Genomic DNA, 13,557 nt, shown 5'->3' with positions numbered 1-13,557 from the left:
TGGATTTCACTTCTGGACTATTTTTATTTATATACTCAATCTTAATGATACACATGGCATGAGAGAGAAAATTGCAACTTAAAAATAAATAACTTCCTTAGGAATGATTCATATAAATGAGATACAGATGCATTTCTATGGCTTCAATATGGACAGAAGAAATAAAAGACATTAATTTAGGTTTGCTCAAGAGTCTCCTGAAGCTGCTGCAGGTTGTTCACAATTTGCATCACTTCCATTCTTGAATCGCTTTTCTAAACTTTGCGCCACATAATTCCAATATCCTCTCCTGATAGTGTCATGTTCAGCAGCCAGGGATTCACATATCTAAAAAAATTGATACAATGAGTATAACTGATTGTAATTTCTATTATGCACATTACGCATGAATATGTTTTAAAATATAAATCATGAATTATCAAGTGACATCAGTATTTATCCTAGAATGGCACTTCAAGTTAAATAAAAATACCATAAAGACCTTTTAGTTCATGAAAGATTGCTAACGAGTCATAACAAAAAGCAATAACATCCTTAATTTTATTTTTTTAATTTATTTTATTTATTTCACACACCACCGAAAACAGCACAGTTAGGCCTTTACATCGGGGTTGATAACATTTAACAATCACAAACATCCATGCCCTGGGAAAGGGTAACTTACCCAGGCGGGACTCGAACCCGCGACCTTCGGTTTGGCAGGCGAGGACTTTACCCTGCCGCCACCGAGGCTGGCAATTATTCATGCATAACCTAACTTAAATAATTCAAAGTCTGGAATGAAGAAATCAAATTAATCAAGTAAATTAAAAGAGAGCGGCCATGAACAGAAATGTTTTGAAATATTCATGGGAAAATTCATTTTTCATCTGAAATAAGCAAAAAATGAAAAAAATATCCATAAGAACATAAATATCAGTATAAAAAGCTATTTTTTTTAAAGATAAATTTTATGTACCGTATTTCTCCGCATATAGTCCCCCCCCCCTAATTTTGAGGCTTCAGTTTTGGGAAAATTTTAAAAAATGCATTTGAATATAGTCCCCCCCTTTATTGTTACCATGGGCATTTTTGGAAAAAAAGGGGGGACCATATTCAGACATATATGGCACATGTTTACCAATACCATGAACTTCCTATATTTCCACCAACCTATGAATAAACCTTTAACAAACCTATTCAAATATTATACTTACAATTATGATATTACATATTATTATATATTTAACCAGGGAAAAATCATATAATTTATATCAAAAATCAAAAAAGTTTATATCACTACAGGAGGCTCCACTAGGAACCAGTTGCTGCGTAACTGTGTAACCGGTCTCCATGCATTAATTCGCACTTCAACTTTAGTCACTCGTGGCGCAAGGACCGGCAGGTTTCAATAAACAGTAAAACCTCTTTACATCGTAATGGAGGGGACCAAAATTTGGGCAATTTGATGTATGGAGGTTCACTATAGAGAGGTTTTAGTGATAGGCACCATTTTTTCATATCCTTTGGAAATGAAAGGCACTACTGTCTTTTAAACCGTTATATTTATATGTTTAAACAAACAAGCACGCATCAGTGAACATATATTTATTATTTGATAATTACAGAAAGTGAGCGCTATCGCATGATTTTTACCATGATTCGAGAGAAAATGATGTGATCTCTCTCAATTCAACAGTCACTTAAAATGATTGGGATAGTTGGATACCTTTTTTCTTAATTACTGTTAGGTATATGCTCTCATATGGAACAAAATGGCCATAACTAATGATTAGGGTGAAAATTACAGCATGATAAGGTATATAAGAAAAAAAAGAGTGAAACATCTATTGCCGAAAATGTCATTCCATGTACGTAATCGCGGCTGCATTAATGGTCTCTAGTTGTATTGGTACGATTTGCGGAGGTAGTTAGGCCGTCTCGGGGGTATCTCCTTGGTATGATAAGTGGAGGTTTTATGATATAAAGAGGTTCACTACAAAGAGGTTTGCCTATAAATTTACATGTAAATCAGACGGGACCGTAGGGGTGGTATGATCTATGGAGGTTTATGATGTAAAGAGGTTCACTATATAGAGGTTTTACTGTACATGTATGGCTTTGAAATTCCCTTCAGAACTCCATTAAAATATGTATTGTCATGGTCGGTGCCCTGAGGTGATAAGATCGAGTCCAGCATTTTTTTTTTCAATATATCCTTCTACTCTTTCCTCTGCAGAAACCTGCAATTCACAATTATTTTCATGACTTCCACTGAAAATTTTAATGCTGTGCAAGGAAATGTATTTGTACACTCGCGATGTCTGATGTACATATTCCTATTATATCACACTAGACTCCAAGTACATGTGTTTCTTAAAAATGCATTGGGTTGCAACAAGGAAATATGTACATAAAATAATTCAAACGAAGCTTCCATGTGAAAAAATGGGAAAACATTGCATGCTGCCTGAACACAAAAAAATTCCTCGCACAGAAAAAAGTGAAAATTTCAGTGAAAATCATGAAAATAATTGTGAAAAGAAGTCTTCTGTAAAAGAAAAAGTAGAAAGGAATTATGTAAAAAAGTTACCATGTACAGGAATTGATCATGGAAATTCGGAACAGTTTTCCAACACCGTAACCACTGGACCACAGAGACAAGTACGAAAATATATAAAGGGACTACATTTCACTTGTAAATGTTTAACTGTGATTTTTTTTACTATTAGTTATTTATTTATTATCAATTTCCCCGTAAACAGCACATGACGGCCTTTTACAACGAGGGTTTCCAATATTAACAAAGTACAACACAAACATCCATGCCCTGGATAGGGATCACCTACCCAGGCGGGATTCGAACCCATGACCTACGGTTTGGCAGGCGAGGACTTTACCCCACCGCCACTGAGGCCGGCGTTATGTAATTGAGCTTAATATTAACTAATTTAGCTTAATTTTTAGCAATAATAAACAATTACTTTTGTTGCATAGCATATCTCTAATTGAATCTCATATCTCTAGCGGGCTAATTCGTATGTTGACATGTACCCTAGCAACTGGGGTGCTGCTATTACATAATTGTGACCAGTGGGAATCAATGGAACCATGGGAGTGGAGAATCCTGTGTACAGTATTTATGGAAAAAAAGGACAAATTACCCCACAGAGGTAGAGAAGAGGATGGCAACAGACATTTTTAGCACACACTCCACATGACATTAGTGACCCCTACTAAGAGCACAGATGGTAACGTCTCCACGCAAGTATTTGTGGAGCACAATCGAAATTCCACAAAGGAATAGGGTAGTTTCCTTCATCAAAGAAAACGAAAGGCATTGATTGCGATTCGTTACCCACCATTAGTGTATTCATAATACACAAATTATTTGGTTTTTGAAATACCGGTTTAGACGAATGGCAAGGGTCAAATTTTATCCTCATTTGAAAAAGGCCAGATTGGCACCCATGCGATTCCACTCCACATGACGTCACAGGGACCTAGTTTCTACACGAGAGGATAGGAGTTATACATCGTCTGAGGTTACCAATGCATGCATGAGGCACAGAGCTCAGGGAAACATGTCTTAATAATCACCTACAGTGCAACCTCGATATAACGACACCCCACGGTGCACTAATAAACACTCGCTATAGCGAATTGTCGCTTTACCGGAGGTGAAGCAAATAATAGCCAATATACCTGTTGCGAACAGATACACAGGAACAGGAGTGGTGCGGCGACAGATAAACATCTATCCGATAAACGTAAGCATAAATCCAGACGAAAGGCGATGTTTTTTTGCATCACTAAATATTCTTACTCAAATAACGACTAACTATTCAAACAATTTATAAGCGCCGCACTGAATAAAAATCATGCAAAGCATTGTTTCGTCAATCATTATATTTATCGAACGACAGTTTACCACATAAATTTGAGACTGAGCACTCCATTAACTTCATTTCCAACAGATCGCTAGCAGTTACAGAGGTTAAGGAGTCTTGATGAAAGTCTTCCGGCGGTGAAACCCTCGCTATGGCGAGAGCCAACGCCGAAAGGGTCTCGTAAAAACGAATTTTTCAACACTCTTATTATAGGGTCAGTTGACGGTGCATCGACTATCTCTCGTAAAAGCGGGGGTGTCGCTATAGCCCGTACTCGCTTTAACGAGGTTCCACTGTATTAAAACTGGCTAAGGTCGGAAAGTTTTCTTCGTTTGATAAGGTATTAATAAACCTTTTCTAAGCCAAGCGCTACCATCCAGCAAGGTACTCAGCTACCCGCTAGCAGCCTGCGACGTATCAGCGCTAAGCCTCATCTCAAGGTCACCTCACCGGGCGGGAGGGGGAACTAGAAATACGACGTACGGAGATATTTCCCGGCATTCATACTTAAGCGTCGCGTTTTCGTGCGCTTGAAAATTTTCACTTTTCATTTAACCGCAAAAAATAGATATTGTCATTTAAAAATCTAAAAGCGTGAAATACGTACTCCAGGAGTAATAATCTTTCGATTAGGGCAATAAAAAAATAATAGGAAACCACCCTATTTCATCATTTACCCTAATATGTAGTAATGTTATTGAAATTTTGTGACTATGGTTGCAGATCCACCATCCTAAATATTTTTCCATAGACCCTCGAGAAAGTTTTACATTATTTTCCCAGAAAATGCTACATATAAACCATAACAGAAACATTTCAAGACTTTTGCACCTATCGCCACCGCAATACATCATGAACTTTTGCCCCAAAAAATGAAAAAAACGGTATAACAATACTTGAATTCAGGGAATCCCCTGGCTGGAATACTAATTTTTGAAGGGGGTCAAGCTTTGTCAATAAACGATCCTGATAAATTTTATACAAAAGAGGCATACTTCATTGATGCAGCCACATATTGCACTAAGATGAGCATCTCAAAAAGTAAACACTTGCAAGACTTTTGTAAGAAGTTAGGACATTTTCAAAAATAAGTATCTATGTATGTAGTTCGAACAGGAAAATAAAATAAATAATTAGTCAAAGAGGATGTTCATCTAGAATAAGTTCCTAATATGTACCTAGGATGTATAATTCAAATGTTTGCTTTACTTCAAGAAGGGTTTAAATGTGTGCAAATTTAAGTTACGATTTGGTAACGATTGAATATGAAGCTAATACTACTCTTTTAGAGCAATGAGGAATTTTAAAGAGACCTTTAGATTCGTGTTAAACACATGATCTTACAACCACAACATGATTTCAAACCAATTACACAACTGAATAATCACTGTACTTATCAAGCAAGTCCTTTTTGTAGAAATGAAACCCAAAAAAATGGTATACAAGAGAACCATGGATGTGAACCATTTGACCTTCAAAGAGGGATACATTATAACCAGACCAACGAATAGGGTAGCTTCCTTCATCAAAGAAAACCAAAGGCATTGACTGCAATTCGTTACCCAACATTAGTGAACTCATAATACATATGCAGATTACATATTTGGTTTTAGAAATTCCAGATTAGATGAATGTTAATGGTCAATTTTAACCTCATTTGAAAAAGGCCAGATTGGCGCCCATGTGATGCCACTCCATGTGAGGTCAGAGGGACCTAGATGCTATATGAGTAGTCAGGAGTTTTACATCGCCTGAGATTACCAATGTATGCATGAGGCACAGAGCTCAGGGAAACATCTCTTAATAATCACTTACTAAAATTGCCTATGGTTGGAAAGTTTCCTTCATTTGATAGGGTATTAATAATCCTTATTTAAGGCAAGCGCTACCTGCTAGCAGCCTGCATCGTAATGGCGCTCATAGCCTTGCACCAAGGTGACCTCACACGGTGGCAGCTGGAACCAGAATGATGCCACACAGGCTTTTCCTAGCATTCATACTTAGCCGTCACGTTCTCGCGCGCTTGAAATTTTTCACTTTTCATTTAATCGCGGAAAATAGATATCGTCATTTAAAAATCTAAAAGCGTGAAATGCGTACTCCAGGAGTAATAATCTTTCGATTTAGGCAATAAAAAAATAGTAGGAAACCACCTTATTGCCAAATGTGAGCAATAAAGATATCATCTATCTCCATAATCAATGTACTCGGGAGATAAATTGGAGAGAATATGGAATTGAAACCTCCACTGCAAAAATGCTCAACAATTGCCCACCCAATCAATCCACTCATCTAGTAGCCCAACAATACGAATCCAAACAGCTGGCAGTAGCCAAAGCATAAACGCTCACCTCCAATTCTCCAACTTCGGAATTTATTTGCTGGGCGATTGTTGAGTGTTTGTGTAGTGGAGGTATCGGAATGGAAAACACTGATCTTTTTCAAAATGTATTCTGATTTTTAGTGATTGCTGAGTGATGGCTGGTGACTGAATGAATGCAGCCATTGCTGCAAATTCCATATTTTAATTTTGAAATGGAAAAATGCTATTTTACATTGGAACTTTCATTAGGATATTTTTCATACCTGTCATAGGAATTTGATTTAATTTAATTATTCATTAGGGGATTTGTCAAGAACTCAAGGCCAATTTATTTATAGCAAGTAAGATGAAAAAATATTGAGCCCAAAAATTTAAGTAATGTAATTTGTTCAAAAGAGCATAATAATTTTAAAATCTATATGAGAAAATGAGTAAAATTAAGAATAAAAAATTGCACTAAAAATTCTTAAGTTTGTACACTGAATTAATGTCCTATCCAAATGCACAAAGGTTAAGAAAAGACTTAGCTGTTTCACAAAATAAAATATATTGCGACCGGTTTCGATACAGCGTATCAAGGCCAGATGATGATACGCTGTATCGAAACCGGTCGCAATATATTTTATTTTGTGAAACAGCTAAGTCTTTTCTTAACCTTTGTGCATCATGAAGGAGTTTCACTATGTTACGCCCACCACCATCGCATTCGTCCTATCCAAAGGTAAATGTGGGAAATCAGACAAAAATTTTGGACAACCCAGTCGTATATCGATGGAACGACTACATCATGGAAGTGATAAGAGAGATAATAAAACAATAACTATTACCTGTTTATCACTACTAAGATAATTAATCAGGTTTGTTTGGAAAGATCAGGGTAGAGCTCAAGTGTGACTAATCCACAGGCATGTGAAATTCACACATTCAGGGTGTGTTAGTTCTTCCCCTGAGTTTATTGATAGGTGGATCATCCCCCCACATTGTTGATTTTTTAAGTCCCTAACGAAAACTCCAAAAATTATGACTGAATGATCAGCCTAATAAACAAGTACGTTAAATCAAGGCAAAATGAAAATTGGGATCACTAGCAGTTTCTCAAGAAAAAACAGAAATAAAGAGTTTGATTGATTCTTAATTGCATGTTAATTAATTAAGACCTGCCAATATGTAAAAAAAGACCCAATGGGAAGTGAAGACGATAGAGCCCTTTGAGACCATACTGTCTTGGGAGTATGTGATTCTGCCACACCAGAAGATTTATTTAGGACAAAGCCTTCGTAAAGGTTATCAATAAACCACTTAAGACCATGGGCCTCATTCCACGAGGATTATTGTTTGGGAGCATCCAAAGGATTCACTTGTGATTAGAATCAATTAACGTCTTATTCCACATTCAAAAGTAGTAAACTAAAGAACATGAAATTATATACCCAATAAAACTTATTTAGGTTCTATCACAGTGATTGGCTGTATCAGAAACATATGTAATAAGAAAGTTTAAGCTTAGGCAATTACCTCCAATGCTATTTTAAGATGTTCTGACTTATCTCCAATCCCCAACTGCATCTGCTCTTCATGCAAATCCACTAAATATGCTAAGAGATAGGGAGACTTCCCTTTAGCACCAGCAGGATATGAAGTGTACAATTCCTCACAAAATTGCTTCACTAATCCTCCTTGACCAGCTAGTCCATTCTCCTGATGTTCTAAAACACTGTAAAAAGGAAATAAGTTCACTAAATTAAGCTCTACTGTCTTTATAGCACCACCAGGTTTTAGCATATGTGCATAGAATTATTTTAATAACAAATACCTTAATTCCTCGAATACAGTCCCCCTTCCTAATTTTGAGGCTCCAGTTTTGAGAAAAATTTTTAAAAATGCGTAGAAATATATTCTTTACTTTTACCACGGGGATTTAGGGAAACAAAGGGGAGGACTATATTCAGATAAATATGGTAATATAATCATAATAAAAGTAAATATGAAGTAACCATCTTAACTCTTTAAACAAATAACCTGTTCTATAGCACAATTGACTTAGGTTTGTTTTCAAAATTTCCTGCATAAATAAGTATCTAAGAATGATGCTACATCTCCCTTCATCAGTAGCGGCTTTAGTGCTTTTTTGCATTATTATTCTTTATACTAAAAATTTTGTTATTAACCCTCAGAGTGCAGGAATGTTTTTAAATGTTTTGAACGCTGACTGCAGCATTTACCCTAACTTTTTATTGCTACCTAGATATCCTGCACTTGGGCACTTTCCCTCACCGTAAGGATCGCTAAGGGTAGCTACAATCATGAACTCCCACAGCCCAAGGGTTAAATGTAAAATTAAACAAAAGCTGAGTTACAGTCCACTCAATTACAAATATCACCCCATAAGGATTTTGGTCCTTTGTGTCATGTAACTAAGGTTATTATGTTAAATTCACTATTTTTTATGAAATTTATTTCCTATTTGTTTAATATTAACCTACCTCTATTTGAACACTGCTGAATGGATCAAAACAAGCTTTCATTTTTTATGTAATTAATTGCTCATGTCATCAACACATAAATGGATTTTTTAAACAGACATATTTGCAATTACTGTTGTACAAATATTGTTCCATTCCTACCCTCCCTTCCTCTCCTCTTCCTGGACAAGCAGTGAATACTTTGTCATGGAATGTGAGCTGCTTAACCAGTGTATTTGCTCTATTCGAATGCAGAATTACCCATCATACTGCTATGACTTCTATTCCTATGAATGGCAAATACCGAATGCCTTCTTTGATTCTTAATTGCTTGTCATATCATAGGAACCAAATGCTTAAAACCAGGTAACTTCAAATTCAGAGAGAGAATTTGGAACCCACGCTCTACATACACACTGAATGTGTACTCAAAAAAGACTTGTAAATAGGAAACTCCAAAGAAAATGAGAAGTACTGAGTTCCATATACAGCAGACTCCCCATTATCCGGCTGTGGTATATCCGTGTTGTGGATTATCCGTGCATGATTTTTACTCTAGCTCAATATTTTCCGCGATCTTTTTAAAAAAAATTAAATCTGACGCAAAATCACCGGAATTACTGCATTTGAATGCTAAGATACACTGGGCTTATTATTTCCATTATAATCGCCTTTGTATAACGGAAGCAATCGTGCGCTAGCTGCATTTACTCCGTGTTCCTGTTTTCCAAGCCTCGCAGTGCACGATCATGCTCCGTGATCACGGATACACTTCCCACAGTAGTTTCAACCTGGGCAACTTGTGCAAGACGCAACTACAAAGCGTAGTGCCTGAAAGTGTTGTTTCCAAACACAGTGGTTTTGAAGCATTCATGCACTACTTTTCTGTATACGTGATCACGCAGCTGCGGATGCGTGGTTTTCGAAACCAGTATATTGGGCCGTAATAATACGAGTAAAATCTTGTTATTTCCGCTAAAGCGATCGCAGTCTGGCGAAGAAAGCTCTCAATGAGTTTGGGAAACACTCTAAAATACAAATTGTTTGTTTTATGTAAAGTATGAACATTATAAGACATTTAAGTGAAAGTTTGTGTTATCCTTGTTTTCTGATTATTTGTGCTGTCTCTCCCCATCATTACCCCAGATAATTGGGAGTGTGCTGTACTCCATTAAGTGCACTACATGAAAAAGGAAGAAGATTTCAGCATGTATTTAATATCATCAAGTGTTACAAAGACTCCACACCAGGTCGAAAACATCATCCATGCATAAATTTCATTGACTAACTCATCCATAAAGATATCAGAAATAAAAACTCTCTCAAGAACCCTAGTATCCTTCATGAGCCACATGAAAGACTAACCAGAACAAAACCACTGAACTGATCAAGAATATTTATTCAAAAAGGCTAGGAATCACTTAATGATAAAATAACACTATAATTATACTTAAGAACATCTAAAAAATATACTTAAGAATTTCTATCTATCCTTTGGTGTATTTAAGAATATCTACTGACCCTCTTAGGTAGTTCCATGCACTTTCATTGTTGGTGGCAACTTTTATCTTTTCCAAAGTATAATTGACTTCCCTCTCAATAACTTCTGGAGTGAATAGTCTTGTATTATTTATTACAAAATATCTCTGGTTCCAAGCAGAATTGTTTCGAACGTCATCTTCAATCAACCGTGCCACAAAATCTAACTCTTGATCAAACAAGCTGGAAATGATAAAAAATATTGTTAATACCAGACAGGCAAATTTTCAGTAAAGTGGCTGGGGCAGAAGTTTTTCTTACAACCACTAACTCACTTAAAAGTTCTCACGACCCACTGCCTATGTTGCCATGCATGATAATTCTTTGCATCTTGACCAAGAATAGTTTCCGTCAATAAAAGTTCTCTGGATGGATCATTCAACCATTCCACAACAACTCGACAATGATGCCTGAAATAAAAATAAATGGATGAATCCCTGGTACATTCAAGGTAATAAGTTAGACTCAAATGAATGTTGCAAACCTAAGAATAACAAGTAACTAATAATTTACCACACTTGATAGTTTTTTGGATTATCCTCTATCATTTGCCACACGTATCGCAGCTCCTCATGTAAATTTTTATTTAAACTTTTTAGCAATTCTCTCCTATAAAAGAAGACAATTTTTATTTCATCATCAAGAAAAATGTTACCAAAAAATAAGCACTGGTATTGATTTAATTAACATTAAGTTCCAGATTTTATATCCAAACGGACATGTCATCCACAACTGTGAGGGAATGGTTTTGGCAAAACTAATTAAATAAGATCATTTTTGACAAAATTTTGAGCAAAGCTTACTTATTTGCTAGGACAAAATGATTGAAAACACCCTCTCATAACTTTTGATCGAAAATGAAGAATGTCAAAACATCCACTTTTCCCAAAAATGTTCAAGTGATAAATATTTTTCTTTGATAATTCCTAATTATTATGATATCACCTCTATGATTCAAGCAATACTTAAATGATTCGTGCAAGGCTTCATAATGTTGGCGAAAGCACTGAAGATCTACTCAGGACCATCTTAGACAATTTTTGAGCAAGAAAATTTTGAGTGAGAGGTAGACATTCTTCACTATGATTGTTTAGCTAGTAGATGAGCTCACAAGTGCCAAGACTACCCGAGTTTGACCCAAAACTTAATGCAAAGAGGCCTGGTTTTCAATTTTGACCATCAAATTTTTTTTAAAGCATCAGGGATTCTTTTCTTGCTTAAAAAAACCGTCTTTTTTCCATAATTTTTCAGCTGTCCTGAGCATTCACATGGGGGTTACCCATTCAGGTAAAATTTAAATAGGCAGATTCATTTTCCTGAGCTTCATTACTCTGTTATAAATGTTCATATTTAAAAAATAATCTCAAAAGGCTACATATAAGTAAAATTATATACTTCCTCAAGGTGAATGATTTTGCATTTTAACATATGTGTTTGAAAATAGTTTACATAAGAGCTCTGACTATCTGATTCAATGAAGAGGAAATCTGAAAATAATTATTTGAATAAGATGGATAATCCATGCATAAACATTGTCCTATGAACTTGTACCCAGGTTTTTGAACCATTATACTTTCTCAGAATCCTCTGCAGCCACTCCATGGAAAAAGTAGATGTTTAAGGGTGGGAATGGCAAGAAAGGGAGAGTCGGGGAGAGTTTGGAGGGACAGTCTAGAAAAGTGTCAGATATATAACCCTACAAACAATGAATAAAACGACACATAATGTAAGCTGGGCCAAGAGGCACCCATGGTAATTCATGGTGACCATCAAATTCTTTACTTGCTAGAACACAATGCGTAGGGATAAAGCATCAATTTTACTTACAAAGACCTCTAATACGCCACATGCAAGGCAGGAAGATACAAGGGCATCAACACCTCCAATGAGAAACAATAAACCACGCAATCAAACATGAATCACAAGAGGCTTAACCTAAAGCTGCAGAAGGAAGCAATTAGACAGCAAGTGGTGATTTCTGCTACTCCATGAAAAGACCATGGGCTGGGGATTAGGATATTTTCATCAAATGCATGCCAAATGATAAAAATACTTAAATGTCATACCTATACTGCCAAACGGTGTAATTTGCAGGGTTTAAATCCAAAGCGTCCTTTGTTAACTGAATGGCTCTTTCCGATTTTTCCTTGGATTTTAGAATGGCACGGAAATAATCGTAAACATCACGAACTGCAACGATCAAGGACAACAGCACGAATAAATACCTACTACATTAAGAAGCCGTTGTGCCGGTTGAGCTTGAAAATGTAACTTGGATTTTCTAACATATATACTCACATTTCTCTGAATATGCGATGGCAACAACCGGATATGGGCCATCCGACTGCGATATAGGGACAACATCTTTCCACCCAGGCCTATCTTTGTAGAAAACCCATGTAGGCTCCTCTCCATGCTCCTCGCTGCTACTATCCGCCATATTATTTTAACACAGAGAGGGAAATTTTCTGAAGTTTATTGACTCTCTTCACTGATCAGAGTTACCTACACATTCTACTTCAAGTATCCAATAACGAGCACAACACAATGCTTCCCCAATATTCACATTACGAGATACACCAAGATACACCGGATACACCCTGGAATTGCCTGACCTCACCCCTCTTTTATTAATATTTCGATTAAAATCGAGTGAATATAAATCGAGTGAATATAAATCGAGATGCATACAGTCGATAGTGATTAAATCGATTCGAACGCTCGAGGCGCGCGTTTTAAAACGACTCAATCGTAAAATCATAAAAAACTATAACGATACATAAAGGCAGGTTTATTTTGGATTCAGGAACAAAAATTATTAATAGAGTAAAAACAGCTAAAAAATGGTACTAAACCATTTTTAGCATATATTTTCCAAAAATGTTTTGAAGACTGAAAATACCTCGACCGCCGCCACATGCTGCAATTCGTCGGACGGGTGAAGCTCCACCGCTGAGAAAAAGTTCTGTATGTTTCAGCAAACCAGTTTAGACTATATAAGCCAGATTATCTGAAGTTGTACCCAGTTGTACAAGATCTATTAAGAAGTTCGGGAAATGGGAAACTTTATAGAGACATAGACCGGCATTAAATGGCTAGAAAAACAAAAAAAACCATAATGGATCTTCTGCGGCCGCAAAATCCAACTTTCGAGTGAGCCTCCAAGTGTGTTCATCAACGATGGCCAAGAGGTACTTGGAACCTCAGCTTGACACTGGTTAAAAGATGTATAACAACCAAGGAAAGATTTGGCAAGTTGGTTCGTTATGGAGCCTCATATTCTGTGTGTAATTCAGGGTGATTCCTGCTTGGATAAGTAATGAGGATAGTGAGTGATAGCGAGATGACATCGGACAACGATCCC

At 36.4% G+C, this 13,557-nt stretch overlaps 1 protein-coding gene across 2 annotated transcripts; it reads right to left on the bottom strand.

Annotated features, from left to right (window-relative positions):
* On the bottom strand, positions 1-13,517 carry LOC124155849 (protein farnesyltransferase/geranylgeranyltransferase type-1 subunit alpha). Of its 2 annotated transcripts, XM_046529999.1 has the most exons (8): positions 13,096-13,517; positions 12,492-12,622; positions 12,260-12,383; positions 10,707-10,802; positions 10,469-10,603; positions 10,176-10,376; positions 7,708-7,906; positions 1-327 (listed from the first exon to the last, which is right to left on the bottom strand). In XM_046529999.1, exons 1-8 carry the CDS (start codon positions 13,110-13,112, stop codon positions 187-189), a joined length of 1,044 nt encoding a protein of 347 aa, XP_046385955.1. In that variant the 5' UTR covers positions 13,113-13,517; the 3' UTR covers positions 1-186. The 2 variants fall into 2 exon arrangements, with proteins under 2 accessions (XP_046385955.1, XP_046385956.1); XM_046530000.1 differs by lacking the exon at positions 13,096-13,517 and having other exon boundaries at positions 12,492-12,828.
* Positions 13,518-13,557: the final 40 nt, after the last annotated feature.

This window comes from Ischnura elegans, chromosome 3 (genome assembly GCF_921293095.1).
Source record: "Ischnura elegans chromosome 3, ioIscEleg1.1, whole genome shotgun sequence".
In the NCBI taxonomy this organism is placed as follows: Eukaryota; Metazoa; Arthropoda; class Insecta; order Odonata; family Coenagrionidae; genus Ischnura; species Ischnura elegans.
The sequence above is the reverse complement of the archived record's forward strand: the minus strand, read 5'-3'. Positions and strand labels throughout refer to the sequence as shown.